The sequence below is a fragment of the Astyanax mexicanus genome, chromosome 12 (genome assembly GCF_023375975.1).
Source record: "Astyanax mexicanus isolate ESR-SI-001 chromosome 12, AstMex3_surface, whole genome shotgun sequence".
NCBI lineage: Eukaryota > Metazoa > Chordata > Actinopteri > Characiformes > Acestrorhamphidae > Astyanax > Astyanax mexicanus.
Genome location: NC_064419.1, coordinates 42524752 through 42548205, shown reverse-complemented (window position 1 = coordinate 42548205; position 23454 = coordinate 42524752). Strand labels below are relative to the sequence as shown.

The window sequence follows — 23454 nt, the reverse complement described above, 5'->3', positions numbered from 1 at the left end:
TTCTGTAAATATATAAAAAAAACACTATTCAAGTTGTCTCAAAATGTTCTTAAGTAAAAACAAAATTTACACCCACTACTAAACTTGCATAAATTGTGTGAAACATCCAAAAGACATTAACAATGTAATCTGACTTGACTGCAATTAAAATTATTTAAGAACTATCAACTTTATATACAGCTCTGAAAAAAATTAAGAGACCACTTCAGTTTCTGAATCAGTTTCTCTGATTTTGCTATTTATAGGTATATGTTTGAGTAAAATGAACACATACAGAAAACATTTATCTCAAATTCCTAATAAAATATTGTAATTTAGAGCATTTTTTGCAGACAATGGGAAATGGCTGAAATAACAAAAAAGATACAGAGCTTCCGAAATCAATATTTGGTGGAATAACCTTGGTTTTTAATTACAGTTTTCATGCATCTTGGCATGTTCTCCTCCACCAGTCTTACACACTGCTTTTGGATAATTTTATGCCACTCCTGGTGCAAAAATATAAGCAGTTCAGTTTGGTTTGATAGCCTGTGATCATCCATCCTCCTCTTGATTATATTTCAGAGATTTTCAATTTGGTAAAATCAAAGAAACTCATCATTTTTAAGAAGTCTCATTTTTTTCCAGAGCTGTAGAATTAAATAGTAAATAATACATAAAAAATAAACTCTAGATAAATTACATTCCTCAAGCAAAAATTCCTGACCTGTTGCACTTTTTGCTAAATGAACAAATGAAAAACCTGCACCGATCCCCTTTACAGATAAGTCTGGACACCCTTGCTACAACAGTATAACTCAGCACAAATCCAGCTAATGCAACAAATATGTAGAACAAAAATAAATTATATTGATTTAAATGCATTTCATAAATGTGGTGGATAATTTACTTATTTAAGTTTCTTAAATAGCTCTAGCACATTTACAGTTAAACAAATTCTCATTTTGTATTTATACAATATTATCAACTTTCTGCTAACTGCCACTGATCAGAATAAGAAATGGGATCAATATAAGACAAATATGAGACAAAATCAATCTATGTACTCTAATCACAAATCACAAAAAATTAATCTGTTCATTAACAGTGTTTAAAACAATAACTGTATTAAAAGGGGCAATCTGGTGTTGCCCACAGCAATAAAACATGTTTATTAAAGAATTTGCTTCAATAAGCAAGAGAATAAAGTTTCCTGACGTTCTTTGATGGGTCTGATTGACCTCCAGTCAAGACAAAGCTCTCTACCTCAAACATCCCATCACTCATACTGTACCTCACCCAGGCCAAACTGCTGTCACATGGGTTAATGTTCAGACTGCCAGCCCAAACCAAGATATTGGTTTATCTAGATTGTATTCAGATTGGTTCTGGATAGTCTGGACAACTAGAAACCACATAAAATCTACAAATCCAACCCAAACCACATTTGGAAACGATCTTAAATGCGGTTTTAATCAGGTTTGTACAGATGTGTCTCAGTCTGGACTCTTTGGACACTCAAACCGGATTTCAACGTCTTTTGCATCACTCAAATGCAACAAACAGTGACCCTGGTGAAATGCGAGGGTGTGAAATGATCTGAGATCTGATCTCTTGCAAATAACAGTGCGGACAGTCATCTCAACAGATCTGATTGGAGAAACGAATCCGATTTACCTGCAGTCTGAACACAGCCGTAGCTTTAGCCCTGCTCTGGCACAGACAGCAAAAAGAACTCAATAAAGATCTGTGTTGGCCAAGTGTCCTCTTTAGTGCTTTATTTTTCTACAAAAAAATAAACTTAATTACACTTTTTGAAGGAGACACCTGTAAAGATCTTGGGTTGCCAGATATTTTTCCTGAAGAACAGCCAGGAAGAGGAGATGGTGTGTAAGTTGAGTGTAAGTTTGTGTTTCCAGAACAAAACCAGGCTTTGGACTCGGGCGTTTTTTCGCAGTGATCAACAAAGCCTCGTCAGTACAGTCTTTAAATAAGTCGACGTATCTCACGCATCCAGTAAAGGTCTACACTGCAGTGGTGCTGCTCTTCGGCTCGGTGGGCTTGGCGCCGGGTGGGACAGGGATGGGACGTCTTTTGCGTCTCACCGGTTGGCTGCTTCGCTCGCTCAGGATTCCCTTGGCGACTCCCTCCATTTCCTCCAGGCTGATATTCATGGCTGCTGACATCTCTTGTTTTGTCACAGAAACAAATTTAGGGTCCTCAGCCAGAGGGTCAAGACCACTATCTCTTAGTGTCTGATAAGAGAAACAAAATGCAATGTAAGAACCTTTGGCAGTCTAGTAGAACTCCAGTAGAACTCAATGCCAACATGATAATCTGTGTTAATCTGGTTTACCTGTTGGATGAGTTTGTCAGTGGCTGTAGAGTCTCTTTCTGCAGATTTACGAGTGTTCTTTTTACCGTGTGAAGGATCGTAAGGGAACTGAAAGAGAAAATATCAGATAGAAAATTACATGCTAATAAAGAACAGAAGTTGTTTAAGTACTTAATGAACATTAGTGTGGCACAGGTTGCCACATTTGCCTCTTTGGTTCTGGGGTCTTGAGTTCAAGTCCCTATCTGTGTGGAGTTTCCATATCCTCTCTGTGTCTGCACTTTCTCCGGGGACTCTCAAAGTCCATAAACATAATGATCAGGTTTAATAAATACTTAACCGATTGTCAAGAAATTGTTTTCTCTAAATATCACTGCTGTTTTACATTACATTACATTACATTTGGCAGACGCTTTTTCTCCAAAGTGACTTACAATAGTGAAGTACAAAAGTAATAGAAGTTAAAGGTAAAAACATCTTTAGACAGGGCCTAAAGGAGGTCAAAGGGAAATAATAGGATAGAGGAGTGAAGGAGAGGAATGTACATGCTGTGTATGTATACAGGTGTAAGTATATATAAATGTTTATATGACTGTATGCCCAGATATGGACTGGCACTCTGTCTTGGTCAGTGCCTTAGAGTCTAAAGCAGTCCTACAGGTGGACGATCGTTTCCGGTTGAGAGTATGCTGTGTGTGATTGGCTGCAGCTTCTCACCGGTGTGTGAAGCTGAATGTAATGCATGGGTTTGGTTATGTGGAGTGTGAAGTGTAACTTGTAATGTAATGTAATCATGATAAATAATCAGACATGTATAAAGTACTAGAGACACAGACTTAAGTACCAATTGGTCTTACATAATATTTTCTGAGACGCTGATTTTTGGCTTTTTAATGACTGTAAACAATAATTATCAACAATAAAAAAAAAAGCTTAAAATAGATCACTCTGTGTGTAATACAAATATAATAATATACAAGTTTTTACATTTTGATTGAACTACTGAAAGTAAATGTTTAATGATATTGTAATTTTTTGAGATGCACTAGTATATTAACTTGTGATAAAATATATTATCTTGTGAGTGAGATTAGACACTGGTCAGCATGCTCATTACTGGAGTTGGAATGAGGCCTGCTAGTGGGTGCAGATGAATGGGACTAGTCCCTGTCCCAAGCCATGGAGCATGTCAATGTATATGTAATAATTTTTTATATACATATGTGAGGCTGAGGATGTTGAATTACCTGTGTAGTGTCTGTTCTGACGGTGAAATTTGATTGGCTTCTATTATCAGAGTCTCTAAAGGATGAGGCGCCACTTAAGAACATGCTGGAGTCTCCTGTGGGACAGATATTGGACAAAACTCAGCATTACTCTGCAAACACAATACATTTCAGATCACACTTTTTCCACATATGGTTTTAATATGACAATAGTATATTGCTCTGAAATTCAGAAAGCTGTTGTTCTAGGTTACTTTAAGCAAGAAGAGCAGAATAGAGGAACAGAAGATTGTGTATTAGATGTGTGTTAGAAGTACCTCCTAAACCTCATTCACATACTTAGTTGGCGTGTCCTAAATGCCTAGGTGCATGCATCATATGTATATAGCTGATGCAGGTATTGAAGGTAACAAACAGTTTTATGTTTTTATTTTTACAGTGCTATATCGACATGAGGCTGAATGCATTCAGATGACGTCAGATGTCTTTCTGAGGTCTGTATTCAGAGACAGATTGTACAAGAGACAACAAATCCCTGAGAAAACATTGACTAAAGAAAGAGATACAAAATGTGAAGTCAGACTCCGCCTCTTTTCGAACTGCTGCTGATGCAGCATTGCCGAGTAGCATCACAGTGCACTCGGAGGTTTAGACACATCAGCTCACAGACGCCTTGTGCTGATCGACATCACCCTTTGGAGTGTTGTTAAGAGAGAGCGCCATCTACCCACCCAGAGAGAGCAAGGCCAATGATGCTCTCTCAGGGCTCCGGTAGCCGATGGCAAGCTACATGAACAGGATTCTAACCACAAAATGTACTCATACATATTCATACTTTGCTATACTTACTTAATTCTTCAAAGGATTGATCTCTAGTTCCAACTTCTCGTTCAACTCTGAACCTGTGTGTTTATAAAATGACAAAATAAATAAAATAAAAATTGTATACATTATAAATACAGAATATTGCTCAAAATATACAAATGTTTAGGCTTTGATGGCTATGGCATATAAACAATATATACTTCCCTAATCAAATCTAAACTGGTCAGGGTAGGCAAAAGACTAAATCTGGTGAAACTTATTTAACTTCAAGGTTTCCACTAATTAGAATGATTATCTTCATTTCCTGATGTGTATCTAACTACATTTCACTGCTGGTAGCTGGTTTTGGATTATCTAAAATGGTCTTTGATGGTCAAGGTGGTTAAAAAACAGTCATACAGGCAAAAAAAAAAAAAATACTAGTAAGCTAGCCAGATAAGCAACCCTAGTGTATCCTGTGTCAAATTGTGCCAGATCCCTAATTCTGATACATCAGCTAACAGGTGCCTGTGCTGACCAGCATCATGTGGTGGGAAAATGCCATCAGCTGACTTAGAGAGAACAATTGAGAGCCAATTGTGCTCTCTCGGACTCCGGCTGCTGATGCATGCACCCTAATCCAGGATTCAAACCAGAGATTCTTAGGGCCTCACCCCTCAGTGAAGTTGGTGGCGTTGTTGTTGGTGTTAGTTCTGGTGGGTGTTTCTGGGAAGAACTCAGTGTTTGGGAGGAAGACGGAGTCGGGAGGAGACTCCACGTCCTCCGGACGACTCTCTGAGAACTGCAGGGGGCGATTACTGGTCTGAGCTGCTGTTGGACTGTTGGGCTCAGAAGAAAAGGGGTCCGAGTTGAGCCCACCGAACAGTCCTCCAGTTCTCTGTACAGATACATTAAAGACACTGTAACTATTAAATCTTCAGGACAGATAGCATCAACTATGAATACACTGATATGAGAATAGGGGGTTGTAACTTGTGTATCTTTATTATATTTAATATTTCATCACAGTCTGTATTCACCAAAACTCTACTCGCAAAACTGTTAAATGTTGTCTTTAATTGTTTTTTTATTAATTGTTTAACACTTTACTAAATTAAATGTTATTTATCTTTAATAAATAATAAATATATGTGTTATATGTGTGTATAATATCAGTATGTCACGGACATACAAGAACCGACAATGGACACTTAAATACTTAAATACACATAGAGGGAACAGGAAACAGGAAACACCTGGGGACTAGTAACAAGGGGGCGGAGTGACACGGAATGTAGGAGGAGACAAGAAGTAAACACTGGACAAGGGAAACAAGGCAGGAGAGCAGGAAAAAATACAGACAGACAGGAGAGACACAGAACAGGACAAGAACATTACACTATAATTTACTCTGGTAATAACTTTATGAATAATGGCTTTTGTGCAGAATCATTAGAACCATTTGCTGTTTGAGTGAACATGCATTTAAATACAAGTGTAGAAAAAAAAAGTGTAGATTTTGTGAGTGCTCTGACTGCTTCACACCTTTTATTCTGGGTAGGGCTGGGAAATCGTAAAAACAATTTATCATATATTTAAATAACTTTTCACTGTACACAATATTTAGCCTCATATTTTTACACAAAAACATGTATTAGTAGCTCCAGATTATATACTGCAGTTAAATAGAACAGTTATATAAATACTGCGATTTTTTTTTTCTAAATGTGCTGCACTTAATCTAATTAAACAGGACTAATTACACTACCTGTAATGAAATGTACAGTTAGTCACAATAACAATTTAAGGTAAGATAACAATAATATAAAATATTGCATTATTTTTATGTTCTAATATTCTATTGTTATTGTTATATTATTATATTCTTAGTGTCATGCTGACTGTGATTAGTGAAATGGCACTCATTTCTTTTCGAGTGAGCTGTAGCTGTTACCCTATAGATGCCATCCTCTCCTCCCTCCAGGGCTCTATCCATCTCATCCTCGGCGATCAGGTCTCCTGAGATGGCACGGTGGAGCTCGGGGGCTGCTTCTTCCTCAATGGTGCGCAGACCAGCCTGAAGAACAGAGGCGACAAGTGAAGAGAGAGAACAGATAAAGCAAGAATCAAAAGAATGTGAGAGAACAGACGGATTAGCCATAACATTAAGACCACTTAATTAACACAACCTTATTACACTTTATTCCAGATTCAAGATAAGTGTCAGAATTTACAAAAAAATGCCAAAAATAGACAATGTTAAAAAAATTGTTAAAAAAACAGTTGCACCTAGAAGGAAGTGTTGGATTGCAGTTATATTTGGATATAAAGGATAAAGGATAAAACATTACCAGGAACAGCAAATGAAACAACATTCAGACTGATATAGGAAACTCCTGGTCATATTTATTGATCTACACATGCAGAAGTACTGAGTAATGCATGTGTAGCGCTGCAACATGCCAGACCACTCAGCATGTAGAGAGTTGTAGAGGTTCCTAATGGAGTCCTGTGATAATCCATCTCATGCAGCTCCAATTTTCTCACACAGTTTCTGCAGGTTGTGTGGTAGGGGTGTATAAAATCTGTACTGTAATCTTTAAAAATGGCAATTATAGTTATTAGACATGCAGTGATTGCTGTATGTGATCCCTTGTTAACCAATAACTACACAACAATATCCCAGGCTGCTGTACCTGAATCTCTGCTGCGCTCTTCTTCGTTGGCCGGTAGCCGTAGTACTCCTCCTGTCGCTTCATGAACTTCCGGAAGTGCTCCTGAATCAGGAAGGTGGCGTAGAACTTCCCAACAGTGACCTCATCCTCTGTAGCCAATCACATCACATATCTCAATCAAAGCTAAGAAACCGTACAGAGTACCATTCATATCCACCCATCACTCTGCCTATTAGGAGACACATCAACTACAAACACAACAACCGAAAACATAAAAATCCGCCTGGTGTCGCTAGCCATCGCCAAGGAAGTTATCCTCATGAACCCGAAAACCAAAAATAATAACAACATCAACCACTGATAAAATCTCTACTTAGAAACACTCTCACAACCAATCAGAACCACTGAATCAGACTTAGCCTGGACACCACTAATTCAAACACTACAGTAAATTACATTAAAAAAAGCATGTAAGATCAACAATAGCTAAGAAAGAGCCATACACATACACTCACATATACATACATCACAAACACACACACATACACACAAATGTAAAGATCAGACAAAATCAGCACACATGTTCATGTTTCTGTTTAGTCATCCAAACATACATTTCTTTCTTTCTTTTTTCCCTTCTTCTCTCTATCAGTCTTGCTTTCCAACTTCTTTTTTATTCCTTTTTCCCCCTTTATCTCATTTTCCCCCAATTAACCCTTTTATTCCTCCCTCAGCACCCTCCCCTGTATGTTACTCCCAAATCCCTACAATTGTAAACCCCCCTTAACTATAATAACAAAATACAAAAAACAAGAAAAAAAAAAAACACACAACAACAAAAACAGAAACTAGTGACTGTTGTAATGTGTACATAATCAAATGAATAAACAATAAAGTATTAATAGTCCTCCGAAGAGGGGGGGTGGTGGTGGGCCAAAAAAAAAAAAAAGAAACAGTACAGAGTATATCTGTAAAATCCTAAAACCAAGGCCTAACTCATATTTACACCATTACATATGAGGGTTTACCTCCAATTGGGGGAATGACCTGGTCCAGCAGTTTCATACTGGTCCGTTTCCAGATACTCTTAATAATCAGCCTCAACTCCTCATTAGCCTGTTCAAAGTTTCCTGAGAGACACAATATGTAAAAACATCATTTAATACACATGATGATATGTTCAAATTAATCTCTTCAAAATGTATAGTAGGGATATGCGGAAATATCTAAGCAACTAAAATTATTTAGGTGGAAAATTGATAAAGAAGCACTTTCAGTGTTCTGCCAGATCAGTGACAGCACTGAATAAATGATTACGACTAATGAAGTTTTTAATGAAAAGCTTGTAAATTGTATCACTGTTCAACAGATATATTTTTTATATTTTCTTTGAAGTATATTTTTAGGATATTTAATTTTGCCAGTAGTTAAAAAATTGGCAAAAAAAATGAAAACCTTAAAAACATATTTGGTATTCAGCATTTAAAGAAATGTTTAATTTTGTTTGCTTTTATTTCAGTGCATCCCTAATATATAGGGTATATAAAACAATATTTAGTAGTAAAATGTATATTTAAGTAAAATGTATCATATTATTCTACAGGTTTCCTCCAGCATGGTGTACCTTCAGTTTTGATGCTCAGATCCGTTCTGACCAAAGCAAACAACGTGGCATTAAAGGTGACGGTTCCGTCGCTGTTCAGGGGCATGTTCATGGAAATCAGTCGCTGTTATAAACAGTAACAAAAGACAAGATACAGAGGATTCAAACTTAGTAAGATCATCCTATACATAGTCAGTGTATGATTTTATAGCTTTATACTATAATACACTGACATGCCGAAAATCTTGTAAGTAAGGTTGAACACTGGACAGCATGTTCATGGCATGGTCATATTAACCCTTTCATGCATAGAGGTCACTACAGTGTACAGCTGTTTAATTTTTTTTTTTTCTTTAAATATGCTTGCAATTTTGGGCACTGCTGCATATAGTCCACTGTAGTGGAAGCTATTGCATCATCCTATACAAAAAAATCCCATTGGTTGGTCATTGTAATGGGAAAAAGAAGTCAATGAAATCAAGATGGCCGTTCAGACAGGGAAAACCACCAAACACCTTGGCTATTTTTGTTTCTACCTTTTATAAAATTATATCACTGCAGGTAAAAAAATATATAATTACATCAAGTAACATCTAAGGTGACATATTATGTAAAGATTTTCGAAATTTTTATTTTATATTTGAGGGAATTGTAGATTAATCATCTGTCCACTTAATTGTACATCATGCATCATTAGCTATTTTTCAACTTTTATGCAATGTCAATTACTTCCAGTGTTGTTTTTAAAATAATTCATATTGTTTAATGTTTTGGCTGTAAATCAACTTCTTTAATTGAGGAATGTCTGCCAGTACAGACAGTTGCAAGCAGAGAAGTAGGGTCAAGCAGTGATAGTGAAGGTGAGTCTGGAAATGTTACTGAGGGAGTTGAGGCTGAGGAACGGAGATGAAGGAGATGAGGCTGTTGAAACTAAGGGCACCCCAATATCCAGTATGCCCCTGGAAACCACTGGCCCCAGCTCAAGAAAGTATAAAATGCCAGCACACGAAGAACCAAGTACATCTGCATGCAGTGTCTTGTAGCTTTGTGCCCTGTATGCTTTGGCAACCATCATAGAAAATAGTCTCAGAAATTAGCAACAAGCATGATTTGACAGGAAATATGATACATGCTATAAAATACTATAAGAGAATATGCTCACTTAACAGTTCAGAGACTTGACAAGAATACAGTATGATAATACCAGTCACAATCAAGATTCTATAAGGTTCTACGGTTCAGAGACATTTTCTTGTGTCACAATATCCTCCTCAGTTCCACTATTCCAACAGAATACCATATTACAACTGTATAACTGAATTACATTTGTGTTTTTTTTACAACAAAAAATGCATGAAGTACACTTGAGTGGACAGATAAATATTTCTTTATCGAATAAAGATAGAATATATATTTTTTTTCAAACCTTGTTTTACATCCCTAAGGATGTAAAAAAACACTTAGAAAAAAAATCCTGACTGAGTTTATTATAATTCATGCATGAGAGGGTTAATGATCAGAGTTTATGACACAGCGGAAAAGATTGTGACCAGTAACTCTGGCCAGAACTGTCCATGTGAACAGACAACGACTTATATCCTGTCCCATGACTTTTGGCATATCATTGTATTGTAATGATAGTAAATCTGCATTTTAAAATGATGATCCTAATTGTCTTACCCTGCAGGCAGAGCGGTGAGGACAGAATTTACCAAATCCCAGCGGTGGCTGGATCCTTCGTAGCAGAGTCACAACATCCAGATGTTTAATACGCCCACTGCATGCAGAGGACAAGACATTTTTCAGTCATACGAAGCAAAAAAAAAAAAAGCATCCTAGCAATATCCTAGCAAGTGGCATCATGTTAAACTATGTTAAACTATTACAATTATTACAATGATTTCTATTCAATTAGATTTTTAATACTTGTTGTATATATGATTAATATATAATGTATTAATTTAATGATGTTACTACAGTCTACAGAACAGTTAAAATTTATATAAAAAAATAATAATACTTTTATATACTTAAAGCAGCACTAGGTAGGATTTCCTTGATTTTTCATCTTTTTAAAGAAGTAAAATCACAGCTTGAAACTCACTGCAGCGCTGCATTGAGGTGTAATAGGAGGAATAGCGGTGCTCCCGTGTCTGTGCCGGAGCTCCTCTGAGCTCAAACCAGACTCTGTAAGTTTTCCGAGGCGGCCGCTACCAATGCTCGCGAGAACTGCGACCTGCTTTCCGACCTTTAGTTTTAACAGTTTTACAACATTCTTTACAAACTAACATACAGACACTCTGGCAGAAGCTGGAAAGAGATCGAATATGTCTGTGAAAGCCAAAAACGAGAAAGAGAAACTAATCCGCCTGAAACATTTATTACACTCTACGACTGTAGGGGGAGCCCACGAGCAAAAAATCTCAATCCTACCTAGTGGAGATTTAATACAAAATTTTAAATATACAGTACATATGAGTTCGCTTGACAAAATAAAATATTTTTGTATGGATCCCTGCTGGTTACATGCTGCATAAATCCCTCAAAAAAGCTGACAATTTGATAATTTTCACTACTAAGTAACGGTTGAGAATGAGATAATTATATCATAGACACAGTTTAGTGAGATGAGGAAATACATCCCTTTCCTAAACCTTACAAAGTAGCCATATTTAAATATATTTTACACAACTGAGTGAGCGTTGAGTGGCCATCTACAAAAAAACAGTACACTGAAATAAACAGGCTAAAATCCTGTAGTGTGAACTAGGTATTAGATGTGTTACTTACGTCGCCTCAGGATCATACTCTGCCCAGATCTTCTTAAACTCATCCAGATGGTGTGGGCCAAGGATTGACCAATCACGAGTGAGATAGTCAAAGTTGTCCATAATCACAGCCACAAACAAATTGATAATCTACAGAAAGAGTGACATTTTTATCAATAAACAATCAACAGAGCTGATTTCCTAGTAATATTTCCTAGTAAATTTGCACATAATGTATTATAATAATAAGGTTTACTGTCAAATCTTCTCATATAAAGTGAAAAATGCATAATACTAATAGAACGATCAAGCATAACATTATGATCACCTCTTTGTTTCTTCACTCATTTTCTATTTTTATATAAACACTTTATAGTTCTATTATCAGACTGTAGTCCTGTATCTGTTTCTCTACATACCGTGTTTTTCAGACTAAAAATGATTTTCATACTTAAAATCCTTTCTTAATATTCTTATAATCTGATGTGCTGTATGTATGAATTCAGGTTTTGCTTACTGACATCGAAGTGATTTTATATGGTATACGGCACTCTGTTGTGTATTTACATTTTATTTATTTCGCTAGAACCATTACGCTGCCCGCTGCTCCTTCTCTTCTACCGGGATGTTTGCGTTTTTTGTGTAATATTAGTTTTTTTTTTTTTTTATTGTTGTGATGATTTTTTTCGTTTTTTATCTTTTGAAATTCATTAGAATATATTTTTGTAAGAATTCTGGGTTAGGAGTAAGGGTTTAGTTGGTTATTTTCCAATTTCAGATTTCTTTTTCAGATTTTATTTAATTTTTATTATTATTTTTTCATTCTTTTAAAGAGCAGGCCTTATTTGTCTTGACCTGTAGGCCATATTTGCCTTGCAGAGTAATACTTTGACTTATCTGACCTACATAATGTATAATTTAGGCCTTATGGTCCAAAACACGGTACTATATCCTCTGAACAGCATCCTCTGAGCACAGATGAAGAACTAGAGGATGAGCAACACTGTAAACTGTGCAGCATCAGATTCAGAGCTTCTGTCTCTGGCTTTACTTTATCTACAGGGTGTTTCAGCTGCAGGTAGGACTGTGTAATAGAGTGGAGGACAGTGAGTGATGATTAAACACAGTGTTTAAAAACTCCAGCAGCACTGCTGTATCTGATCCACACCTCATACACCCCCACCAGCATGTCTCACTATGTTTCATTATGTTATGCTTGATCAGTATAAATAACATTAATAATCTCAGTCTGTTTTCTTTAAAAAGATCAGAAGCCTAATGCTCACTTACCAAAAAGCCACAGATCATGTTGAAACTCAGGAAGTAGAAGACAGCGAAGTTGGTTCCGCAGGTGTACTCCTCTCCGGGAGCGTAGTCCGATCTCGGATCACACAGCTTCCCGGACATGCAGGCCAGCATCAGCTTCTGCCAGCCCTCTCCCGTCACCGTTCTGCAGGGCCAATCAGAGGTCAGATTGTCTTATTTGTATCGTATTCTGTAGTATCTGGTATGTGGTACTGTATTTAGTCTAGGAAACCTCGGACACACCGGTATAATATCAGAATGGCTTGTGGGAATGTCTGGAAGTTGGCGTTCCGGTTGATCTCTGTGCCGTCCACCAGCGCTATCTTACCAAACACCTACAGAGTGGTAGAGAGATTGTTTAATAAGTGCATTTTATCATTACTGACTGTAGACCATGTGTTTCTACACTGTGTTAGATACTCTCATAGCCTTATACATTTGTCATCTTCTACCCTATCACCACAGGACTACCTGTGAAAAAAAAACATTGGAATGAAGCCTTACAGAGCTCTGGAAAAAGTAAAAAAAAAAAAAAAAAAAAACTTAAAAATGATGAGTTACTTTGATTTTACCAAATTGAAAACCTCTGAAAAATATTAAAGAGGAAGATGGATGATCACAAGCCATCAAACCAAACTGAACTGCTTGAATAAAAAAAAAAGTTATCCAAAAGCAGTGTGTGAGACTGGTGGAGAAGAACATGATGCCAAGCTGCATGAAAACTGTGATTAAAAACCAGGATTATTCCACCAAATATTGATTTCTGAACTCTTAAATCTTTATGAATATGAACTTGCATTATTTCAGGTCTTTTTATTTGTAATTTCAGCCATTTTTATGATTTTCTGCAAATAAATGCTCTAAATGACAATATTTTTATTTGAAATTTGGGAGAAATGTTGTCTGTAGTTTATACAAAAATCATTTTACTCAAACATTTACCTATAAAAAAAATCAGAGAAGCTGATTCAGAAACTGAAGTAGTCTCTTTATTTTTTCCAGAGCTTTATGTGTGAATGCAATGATTAAATATGCAAGTGATTACAATATTAAAGTAAGGGTTGGTTTATTTGAAGAAAACTATACAAGAGGCAGATGGGCCTGTAAATCCCAGCTACTCCCATTTAGTGCAACATTGGTAATAAATCTAGGAGGCAGGCAGACAGAGGAAGTTTTGCAATCTGGTGGAGAGTTTTTGGGAGTCCTGCCATTAGAGAGAACACATGTGATCACAGGATGTCTAGCACACAACGCTAAGTTGTTAAAATCCCATGTAGCCATGTACCCTACACTGTAGCCCGACCCGCACCTCCCCAGAAATGTAGCTACACATTGCACGACATAGACAGCAGCAGCTGCTTTTGGTCCAAAAAAGCAAAAAGCTCACCTGCATCCCGATGACAGCATAGATAAAGAACAGCATTACTATAAGGAGCGCCACATGAGGGAACGCCTGGGGAAAAAACAGAGAAAGAGAGAGATACTGTTAAATTTTCTACGCTGCACAATTAAACCAAAAGAGGTGTCCACACACTTCTGGACATACTGTATAGTGTATATCAGGGGTGTCCAAACTATGGCCCGCGGGCCAGTTGAGGCCCGTTTCCTTTTTTGGAGCGGCCCGCGAGGTATTTTAGAAATAGAATGAAAGTTGGTCTGCTGCTAAGCAGGTTTTTATAATGTGAGATTCAAAGTTTGAACGCTAGGTGTCAGAAATGGGCCAAAGAGTCTAAAAGCGGAGAGGGTGTGCATTTCTAGTGCAGAAAAACGAGGCAAAGAGTCTAAAAGCGGAGAGGGTGCGCATTTCTAGCGCAGAAAAGCGGGGCAAAGAGTCTAAAAGCGGAGAGGGTGCGCAGTTATAGCGCAGAAAAACGGGCCAAAGAGTCTAAAAGCGGAGAGAGTGCGCATTTCTAGCACAGAAAAACGGGGCAAAGAGTCTAAAAGCGGAGAGATTGCGCATTTCTAGCACAGAAAAACAGGGCAAAATAGCCTAAAGGGGAGAGGGTGCGCATTTCTAGTGCAGAAAAACGGGCCAAAGAGTCTAAAAGCGGAGAGAGTGAGCATTTCTAGCTCAGAAAAACAGGCCAAAGAGTCTAAAAGCGGAGAGAGTGCGCATTTCTAGCACAGAAAAACGGGGCAAAGAGTCTAAAAGCGGAGAGAGTGAGCATTTCTAGCGCAGAAAAACGGGCCAAAGAGTCTAAAAGTTGCCGTAATTAAGGAGTTTAATATTAAGAGACATCAATTTGAAAAATCTTAGTTTACACTGTCAAAGATAAAGATAGTAAGTCAAGTAAAATGGTGTGTAAATGAAATAATAATACAAAATTTATTATTTAAAGTGGTATATTTCATTATTTGTTTTATTACAGAGTGTGGCCCGTGACTTCAAATATATTTCTCCTTCTGGCCCATAACATTCTGTGAGGATAGAGGCTAAACCCCATAACTGACCTGGAAGGACTTTATAAATGTCCACAGCAGGTTCCGTATGCCCTCAGAGCGGTTCAGCAGCTTTATCAGACGGAGCACACGGAAGAGTCGGAAGAAGGTGATGGATACTCTGGCGTTTTCTTCATACTGTGGATGAATAGAAATGCAGAATTTAGTAAGTGGTCAGAATGAAATAACAGATTTATCATAATTAGACATGTAAAAAACAAAAGCATGGAGTCAAATGTCTATAGGCACTTACAGCTATGGCCTGCAATGGGTTTGTTTCCTAAAAAGAGAAAAATAAGTTAAAACAGGTATTACATTTCCAACTATTTTTGTAATGATTAGAAATTGTAAAGTTCACACAGCGACACAGTGAAATAACACTCACAGTGTTATTTAACACATTTGGCAAATTTGCTGTGTACAGTTTCACTTTTGTACAGCAAGCAAATTAGACTGGAAAAATACATTTTAGAAGGGTTAGAGTTTTCCAATTTATCTAAATTTGCTTTAAAAAATGACATTTCAAACATGTAAGTTTGCTACAATTAGCAGGGGTGGGTAAAGTGAGAAACTGCTGTACTTGAGTAAAAGTAGACATATACTATATAAAACATTACTTAAATAATAATAAAAGTAAAATATTACTTTCTTTTCTTTCTATTTGATGTAATTTAGAGATAAATGCTTTTAAACATATGTGTATACTTTTAAATATACATTAAACGTCCAAAAAAAACTATAAAACTATAGTTTAGTATAGTTTTATAGTTGTTATATTATTTTGACAATTTAATCAAATGACCAAATGGGAATTCAAATGTCTTTTTAAGTCACGTTTTCAATTGAAGCTTGTTTTTACCAGAATTATGACTTATTATACACTCATTGACAAAAAGGAGTCGTTGCCACTGAATTAAACTATATATGTGTGTGAATGTAATGATGATGCATTATCATGTTGAAAAAAGCCAGTTAGGAGCCTTGCCATGAGGGAGATCAAACCTGACCACTGTTGGATTCCAATAGAACCTGGATTGATTGCTAAAGATGATCTGGTTCCAGTCTCCTGCAGTACAGGTTTCCTCATTCACAATACCACTGCAGATGAAGGTTATGGTGGCTGGAGAATGGATGGCCTAGATTGACGTAAATTTGTTGAAATGACATTCTGCTTAACTTGGTCCAATCATGCGTCTCTCTTCAAATCTGGAATCTAGGCAAAATGTATTTATTTTTTTCCATTTTTTCCCATGTCCTCCCAATTTAGATAGGCCAACTGTTCCACCCATTCAGCTGCTACTCAGCTGTATATCCCCCCAACACAAGGAGGGTGAAGACTAGCACACACCTCCTCCGACATGTGCTCGGAGGAAAGCGCAGCGACTCGGTTCCGATACATCAGCTCACAGACGCCTTGTGTTGATCCACATCACCCTTTAGAATGATGATGGAAAAGAACGCCATCTACCCACCCAGAGAGAGCATCACCAATTGTGCTCTCTCAGGGCTCCAGCAGCCGATGGGACAAAATGTCTTTGAGTGCATGTCTAGCACTGTCTGGTCAATGATCTCTCACCAAGAGGTACACTACCCAAAAGCTACGAGAGTCTATTAGAGCCTTTTTATTGGAGCAACAGGAGAGCACACCCTCTTTTGGCAAGACCCAGTGCCTTATCATTTACATATTCGCATAATATTTAAGACATGACTGCATGAGTTTAGCTGGAATCCGTGGTGTGTTACATTTTTGTTAACGAGTGTATTTCTATATATAAAATACTTCTACTTTTACTCATGTTATGTATAAAAAAAACAATTGTACTACAATTAGTTTTATCACTAGTTTGCTGAACTACTGCAAGCACATGAGATTCATTTTTCTGTTTCTCTGTTTTGATTTCAGAGTTAGAGCGTCAGCGTGTACCATTGTCAGTAAACCTGTTCACACACAGCAAGGCCCATGCAGTGCAGACTGATATTTACAGTGCAGCCGTGGAGGCAGTACAGTCCACCACTAGACTCCAGAGCAGCCTGGAGGAAACACACAGCTCAGTCAGATGGTGATGTGACAGAGTGGATGGAAATGGGACAACATAACAATGCCATACTTTTTAATACCATAATAATATCATACCAAACAGTGATGGATACGATGGTGAAATATAAAAAATCAGCGCAGAACACAGTAAAAGGTGTGGTGGGAGGCTTCAGAGACATGCAGTGATTGATTAAAACAGCTGTGAGTGGTGAACCAAGCTGAATAAAACTGGACAATAGTGATAGGCCTGTCACAATACGTATTTTTTAATGATTAATTACTAATAATTAATTAACCACTGATAAGATAATTAAATAGTTATGCAACTATACTCAATTAAAGATTTTTTTTTTTTCTAATTTTATTTCTATAGCATGCCTCCTCTGACCCATGTTGAGCAAGGCCAATTGTGCTCTCTTAGGGCTCCGGCAGCTAATGGCAAGCTGCATAACCGGGATTCGAACCATAAATCTCTAGTGGCACATAGTGGCTGCATTTTAGACCTCTGGACCTTTCCTGGGAAACAGAAAAGGCAGGATTGAATTGCTCACCACAGCAAGCCCTCAATACTCAAACCCAACTAGCATCTAATCCCAAACAGAATTTCAATATAGTCTTTATAATGAAAACAGGAAAAGTCAGGAAAAATTTTGAACATTTTTAACATATTTAATCATATGTATGGAGCTTATTTAACTAAACGGATAAAACTGAATAAATTACTTATTAAATGATTATGTTCAATTCCTTTCTTTTGAGACATTCCTTGGTGGATTTACTGGAAGGATTTGGGTCATTGTCATGTTGCATGGTCCACCTGAGCATCAGCTTTAGTTTTTGGACAGATGATGTATTACCTGGTGGAGGGCTTGCCAGGCCCTGCTGCAGCCAAGCAGTCCCAAACCATGACTTTTTCACCTAAATGCTATAGAGCTGGTATGAGGTTCTTATTTAAGCTCCGTATCTCAGTACATAGCTCCGTATCTTATCACTAAGTCTAATTATTTTCCATTTGTTTCTTTTGAGCCAGTTCTTGGAATGTTTTGGGTCGTTGTCTTGTTGCATAGTCCACATGAGCTTCAGCTTTAGTTTTTGGACAGATGTATAACATGATAAGCTCCATATCTCAGTATTATTAACATAAAGCTCAAATGTCCATATATTTTAATATATCCCACATGCTCAGTGGATCTGAAAAATGGCTAATGGCTGTAAAAACAAGGACGTGGCCATACGGTTGTGCTTGATCTGTGAATATACTGCGCAATAAGTCGATATGCTAATTATTGTGACAGGCCTACATAGTGGTGACAGGATTTCATAACCAATGGAAGCGTGATGAGGTGACCACCACTCATATCGATAAACAGACTGTGTGCTGAAAAAGTCTGAAGCAGCAGGAAGATGAGATGAGTCGGGCCTGGATGGAAGCTGGTTAACAAAAGTGAGAAAAGTTCTAACTCTGTCCCGTGAATTAGTGCTGGTACTGACCGCTTCGGCTTGTCTCGGGATAACGTGTATCTGGATGCAGGTTTAAAATACAAAACACGGGTCATTTCCAGCTATGGGAATGACTTGGCATTGTGCCATATTGAGATACCTGGTTGGGGTTAAATTATAATAATTGATAAATACGTCTAAACAGTTTGCAGATGATTTAGCTCTTCCTCATACTCACATCAACCTGGCTGAGGACCACGTCCACGATACTGCCGATCACAATGAGGAAATCAAAAACGTTCCACGGGTCTCCAAAGTAACCCTAAATAACCCACAAAGTGAATACATAGATTTTTTAGGGTACCACTTTAAAATATTACTATCCTTATAAACAGGTAATAAATACTTCAAAAATCAAGGGCAATAGACACCTGAAATTGCCAAATAGTGATTCCAAATTTATTTACAATGTTTTCTGCAATTTTCTTTACTTACTTTGTCTTTTCCATCATAAAACTGACATTCTATATAATTAACAGAGACATTTTCAGCATATTAGACATAGACATATTCATAATTGTAACACGTATTGATATAACAGTTATGTTTTAACTTATTATTAAATTTTATTTTAAATGCATCCATAACCTAATTAATAAAAATTGATAAAATCTTTCAGAAGGAATTTATAAACCTTTAAAAAACTGCGCTCTTATTTTAAATTGCAATTTTAATAGCATTTTCTACAATTTTTTTTTTGTGAAACTGTACATATAATTCTACATATTTCTAGAACATATATATAAAAAAAAAAAAATAAATCATGGAAACTACCTTTGCTTTGAAGGCAATGAGCTTGACGATCATCTCAAAGGTGAAGAGCACAGTAAAGATGACGTTCAGAGTGTCCGCAAGTTTGGTTATGTGGTCTGACTGGTTGCAGTGCTACAATACAACACAAAAAGCAAACAAGCAGAAATGAGCATAATTCTACTGTAAAATATTATGTAATATTTCAGCATGATTTTAAAGCTTGTCTTATAATTAGACTTCACTCAAATTCCAATTATCCATGATTCATGTTGTCTTGCCATGAGCATGCTGGCCAGTGTTCAACCTCACTCACAAGATAACAGCTCACAACTTATACAGGTGTGGCAATCCCAAGCCTTCCTCTGAGGCAAATCTCATGATGAATTTATATGTTGCAATCCCATGACTTTTGGCATGTCTGGGCATGCTTAAGGCCAAAACCTTAAATGTGTCTAGGAGTCATCTGAACATGTACCAAAAACTGGAGTTTCTTTAATCAACTAGCTTCACCTGGAAAAACATGTCAAATCTTAAATATTTCTTCTTTATTTTATTATATTTTTAACTGAATATTTAATTTTACAGCTTCATTCATGTCCAGGTTATAATGAATGTGGTTTCAGACTGTTTTACTCCACTGTATGTGTGTGTTTTATGTGGTGGTGAAATCACACTCACCTGTAATCCCAGACTGCAGGTGTTGAGTATGATGAGTAAGAACATGAGATACTCAAAGTAGCAGGAGGTCACCAGGTACCAGACCCGGTACTGATAAGGGTTCTTCGGGATGTAGCATCGGAGGGGACGAGCCTTCAGAGCATACTGCACACACTGACGCTGGAGAGGAATAATAATAAGACAATAAGATAATATAATATAATTACTAGTGGAAAAGGCTGAGTGACTATATAATAATGCATATTAAACCCCAGCAAGTTTAAAAAAACTGTACTGAATAATTTAATGATAGTATATATAAGTTACTAAATATCATTGAAAAGTTACTTTATTTCAGTAATTCAGTTCAGAATATTATATAGATATATTACACACATGAGTGGTCTATTTTAAGTGTTTATTTTTGGCTTACAACCATAAATTGGTAATGACTTTGGACTTGATAAAACACAGTGGACCAACACCAGCAGATGACATGTCTCTCCAAACCATCACTGATTGGTGGAAACTTCACTTTAGACCTCGAGCAGTTTGGACTGTGTGTCTCTCCACTCTTCCTCCAGACTCTGATTCCTTGATTTACAAATGAAATGTAAAATTTACTGATGATCAGTGTTGGTTTGGAGAGACATGTCATCTGCTGGTGTTGATCCACTGTGTTTTATTATCAAGTCTAAAGTCAGTGCAGTTTTTCCCAGAAAATCTTACAGCACTTCATGCTTCCCTCTGCTGACAACTTTTATGGAGATGCAGATTTTATTTTCCAGCAGGACTTGGCACACTGCCCACACTGCCAAAAGTACCAATTGGTCTTATTTAACATTCAAAGTTTCTGAGACACTGATTTTTGGGTTGTCATTGGCTGTAAACCATAATCATCAACAATAAAAGAAATAAACACTTAAAATAGATCACTCTGTGTTTAATACATCTACATAATATATGAGTTTCACACTTTGAACTGAATTACTGAAATAAAGTAACTTTTCAACGATATTCTAATTTTTTAGTAAACATTCTCTCAGAGGTTACTTTTTGGTAGTGTACCTCTTAGTGAGAGATCATTAATTGTTGACTGCTGAATGTGCATCATTAGACTGATTAAAGAGAAGAAGGTTGCTTCTTTCGATTAATTGCCCACCATCTCAGCCATTAATCAGCCAGCCACTGTCACCTTCATTTACAGTAGTGTAGTGAATGAGAAACATGAATTGCTAGGAACTGGAATTTTATCATCTTTAGGAAGGTTCTAAGATGAACATGTTTGTGGGTGGAGCATGGATGTATCAGGTAGAGTAATTTGTCCACCACAGAAGATAACGTAATTCTGTTACCTGGTTCTTGTCCAGCTCACAGTTCTTGAACTCTTGCTCGCCCTGCTCGCGGAAGGTGACGATCACAAAGCCCACGAAGATGTTCATCATGAAGAAAGCGATGATGATGAGATAAATCACAAAGAATAAGGAGGTGTCCATGCGGTTGTTGAAGACTGGACCCCGGTCTTCTGCATCAGAGTCTATAGCTTTATACAGCAATCTGTAGACAGACAGTGAAAATCAAATAAATTAAACCAAGTATATCAGGGGTTTTATGTCACAAAATCTAAAAGTGTAGAATGGCTGCACAGCTAAAGTGAATTCAACTTCAAAGGATGTGCTAAGATATGACGTCTCAGGTGGTTGCTATCATGTTGCTATGGGTTGCAAGGTTGTGGCTAGGTGGCTGCTATGCAACTGTTATTATTTCTCTAGGTGTTTGCTATGGTATGGCTAAATTGTTGCTAGGTGGTTGCTACTGGTGGTTGGTATGGTGTTGTTAAGTGTTTCTTCTGGTATCCTTTGAATGAATGCTATTGTATTGATAAATGGCTACTAGGTGGTTGCTATCTGGTAGCTATGGAGTAGCTAAGTTTTTACTAGACTATTGTTAGATGGTTGATTTGGTAACCTAGGTGGATGCTGTGGCATTTTTAAAAACACATAGCGCTCTGATATGAACAAACATCAGCTGGAAGATAGAGATTATTTAAATTCTCCAGTTTCAGCAACGGCTGCTGTGTTGAATACTGTTCCCTTATTTCGGCAACCACTGTGTTTTTCTATGCATGCACAAATAGAGAAAAATCCCAAAATACTCCTAATCAGAGTTTACATGGACTATGAAATACCATTATTGAACTAAATCCAGCTCTCAGATTTCTTAATCAGATTTTTAGATTTAGATGATATGAAAAAAGAACAATATAAATAACACAACAATATATAAAGTTGAGTTGAAACATAATTAAGCCTTTTGGAACAAAATAAAAAAAGTTCTCAAAAGTTATAAAAGGGTCTAAAACGGTCTAAAAAAGCTAAAGACAACGAACTCACTCTGGCCATCCCTCAAACGTGGAGACGGTAAAGAGTGCCAGCATGGCGTTCGGCACATTATCGAAGTTGAAGTCGCTGTTGACCCACTGCCTCTGGCCGATCTCTTTATCGTGAAGCGAGTTCCGCACGTGTTTCACAAACGTTCCCCTGAGTACCGAAACAAAAGGAGATCATTATCAAAGACAACATGAAAAGCTGTGCTTTACTGTCGTACCTAAAAGAGTAAATAATACCTCTGGCAACTCAGGCCAGAGAAGATAATGTTTAATAAAAGATAAGATAAAAATAAGCCTAAAAAAATGTACTCACTGACATTCCTCCTCAGTTAGCTTCAGTGGATCTGTGCAGGAGTAGAATTTACCCTTTAAAAATAAAATAAAATACAATTATAAAAACTTTAAAACTGAAATACAGACGAGAGATCCAAACTGACATGCTGAAATTTACAGTATATTATTACAGTATGTATAATAATCATGACGCATCACCACGGCATCAGCTACCGGAGCCCTGAGAGAGCATAATTGGCCTTGCTTTCTGTGGGTGGGTAGATGGCGCTCTTTCCACTCATCACTCCAAAAGGGTGATGTCGATCAGCACAAGACGTCTGTGAGCTGATGTATCAGAACCGAGTCGCTGCGCTTTCCTCCGAGTGCGCTGTGACGCTACTCGGCAATGCTGCATCAGCAGCAGTTCGAAAAGAGGCGGAGTCTGACTTCACATGTATCGGAGGAGGCATGTATTAGTCTTCACCCTCCTGGTGTGTTGGGGCATCACTAGTGATAGGGGGAGTCCTAACGAGTGGGTTGGGTAATTGGCCGTGAAAATTGGTGACGATTGTGACCAGCGGCTTCTGGTTCAATCTATCCATGTGAACAACACTATTTGATTTCTAACTTTGGAACACGGCAAAAGTCATGGGATATGACACTAGGTCCAGTCACATGACATTTAGCATGTCAGTGTACAAATCAGACTG

General features: G+C 37.3%; 1 protein-coding gene across 1 annotated transcript in view; it reads right to left on the bottom strand.

The window, feature by feature from the left end:
- Window positions 1-1731: 1731 nt before the first annotated feature.
- Window positions 1732-23454, bottom strand: part of cacna1sb (calcium channel, voltage-dependent, L type, alpha 1S subunit, b) — a 51986-nt gene continuing 30263 nt past the window's right edge. The window contains exons 23-45 of the mRNA XM_049485928.1: window positions 22785-22837; window positions 22476-22622; window positions 21438-21639; window positions 20104-20262; window positions 19447-19557; window positions 18851-18934; window positions 17118-17165; window positions 15388-15414; window positions 15147-15272; window positions 14083-14148; window positions 12939-13030; window positions 12681-12840; window positions 11413-11540; window positions 10303-10399; window positions 8644-8746; window positions 8048-8149; window positions 7041-7168; window positions 6299-6421; window positions 5019-5242; window positions 4390-4442; window positions 3562-3656; window positions 2336-2422; window positions 1732-2234 (exon numbers count right to left, since the gene is read on the bottom strand). Coding sequence (XP_049341885.1) covers window positions 2004-2234; window positions 2336-2422; window positions 3562-3656; window positions 4390-4442; window positions 5019-5242; window positions 6299-6421; window positions 7041-7168; window positions 8048-8149; window positions 8644-8746; window positions 10303-10399; window positions 11413-11540; window positions 12681-12840; window positions 12939-13030; window positions 14083-14148; window positions 15147-15272; window positions 15388-15414; window positions 17118-17165; window positions 18851-18934; window positions 19447-19557; window positions 20104-20262; window positions 21438-21639; window positions 22476-22622; window positions 22785-22837 — 2646 coding nt within the window. The 3' untranslated portion in view covers window positions 1732-2003. The remainder of the gene's footprint in view (window positions 2235-2335; window positions 2423-3561; window positions 3657-4389; window positions 4443-5018; window positions 5243-6298; window positions 6422-7040; window positions 7169-8047; window positions 8150-8643; window positions 8747-10302; window positions 10400-11412; window positions 11541-12680; window positions 12841-12938; window positions 13031-14082; window positions 14149-15146; window positions 15273-15387; window positions 15415-17117; window positions 17166-18850; window positions 18935-19446; window positions 19558-20103; window positions 20263-21437; window positions 21640-22475; window positions 22623-22784; window positions 22838-23454) is intronic.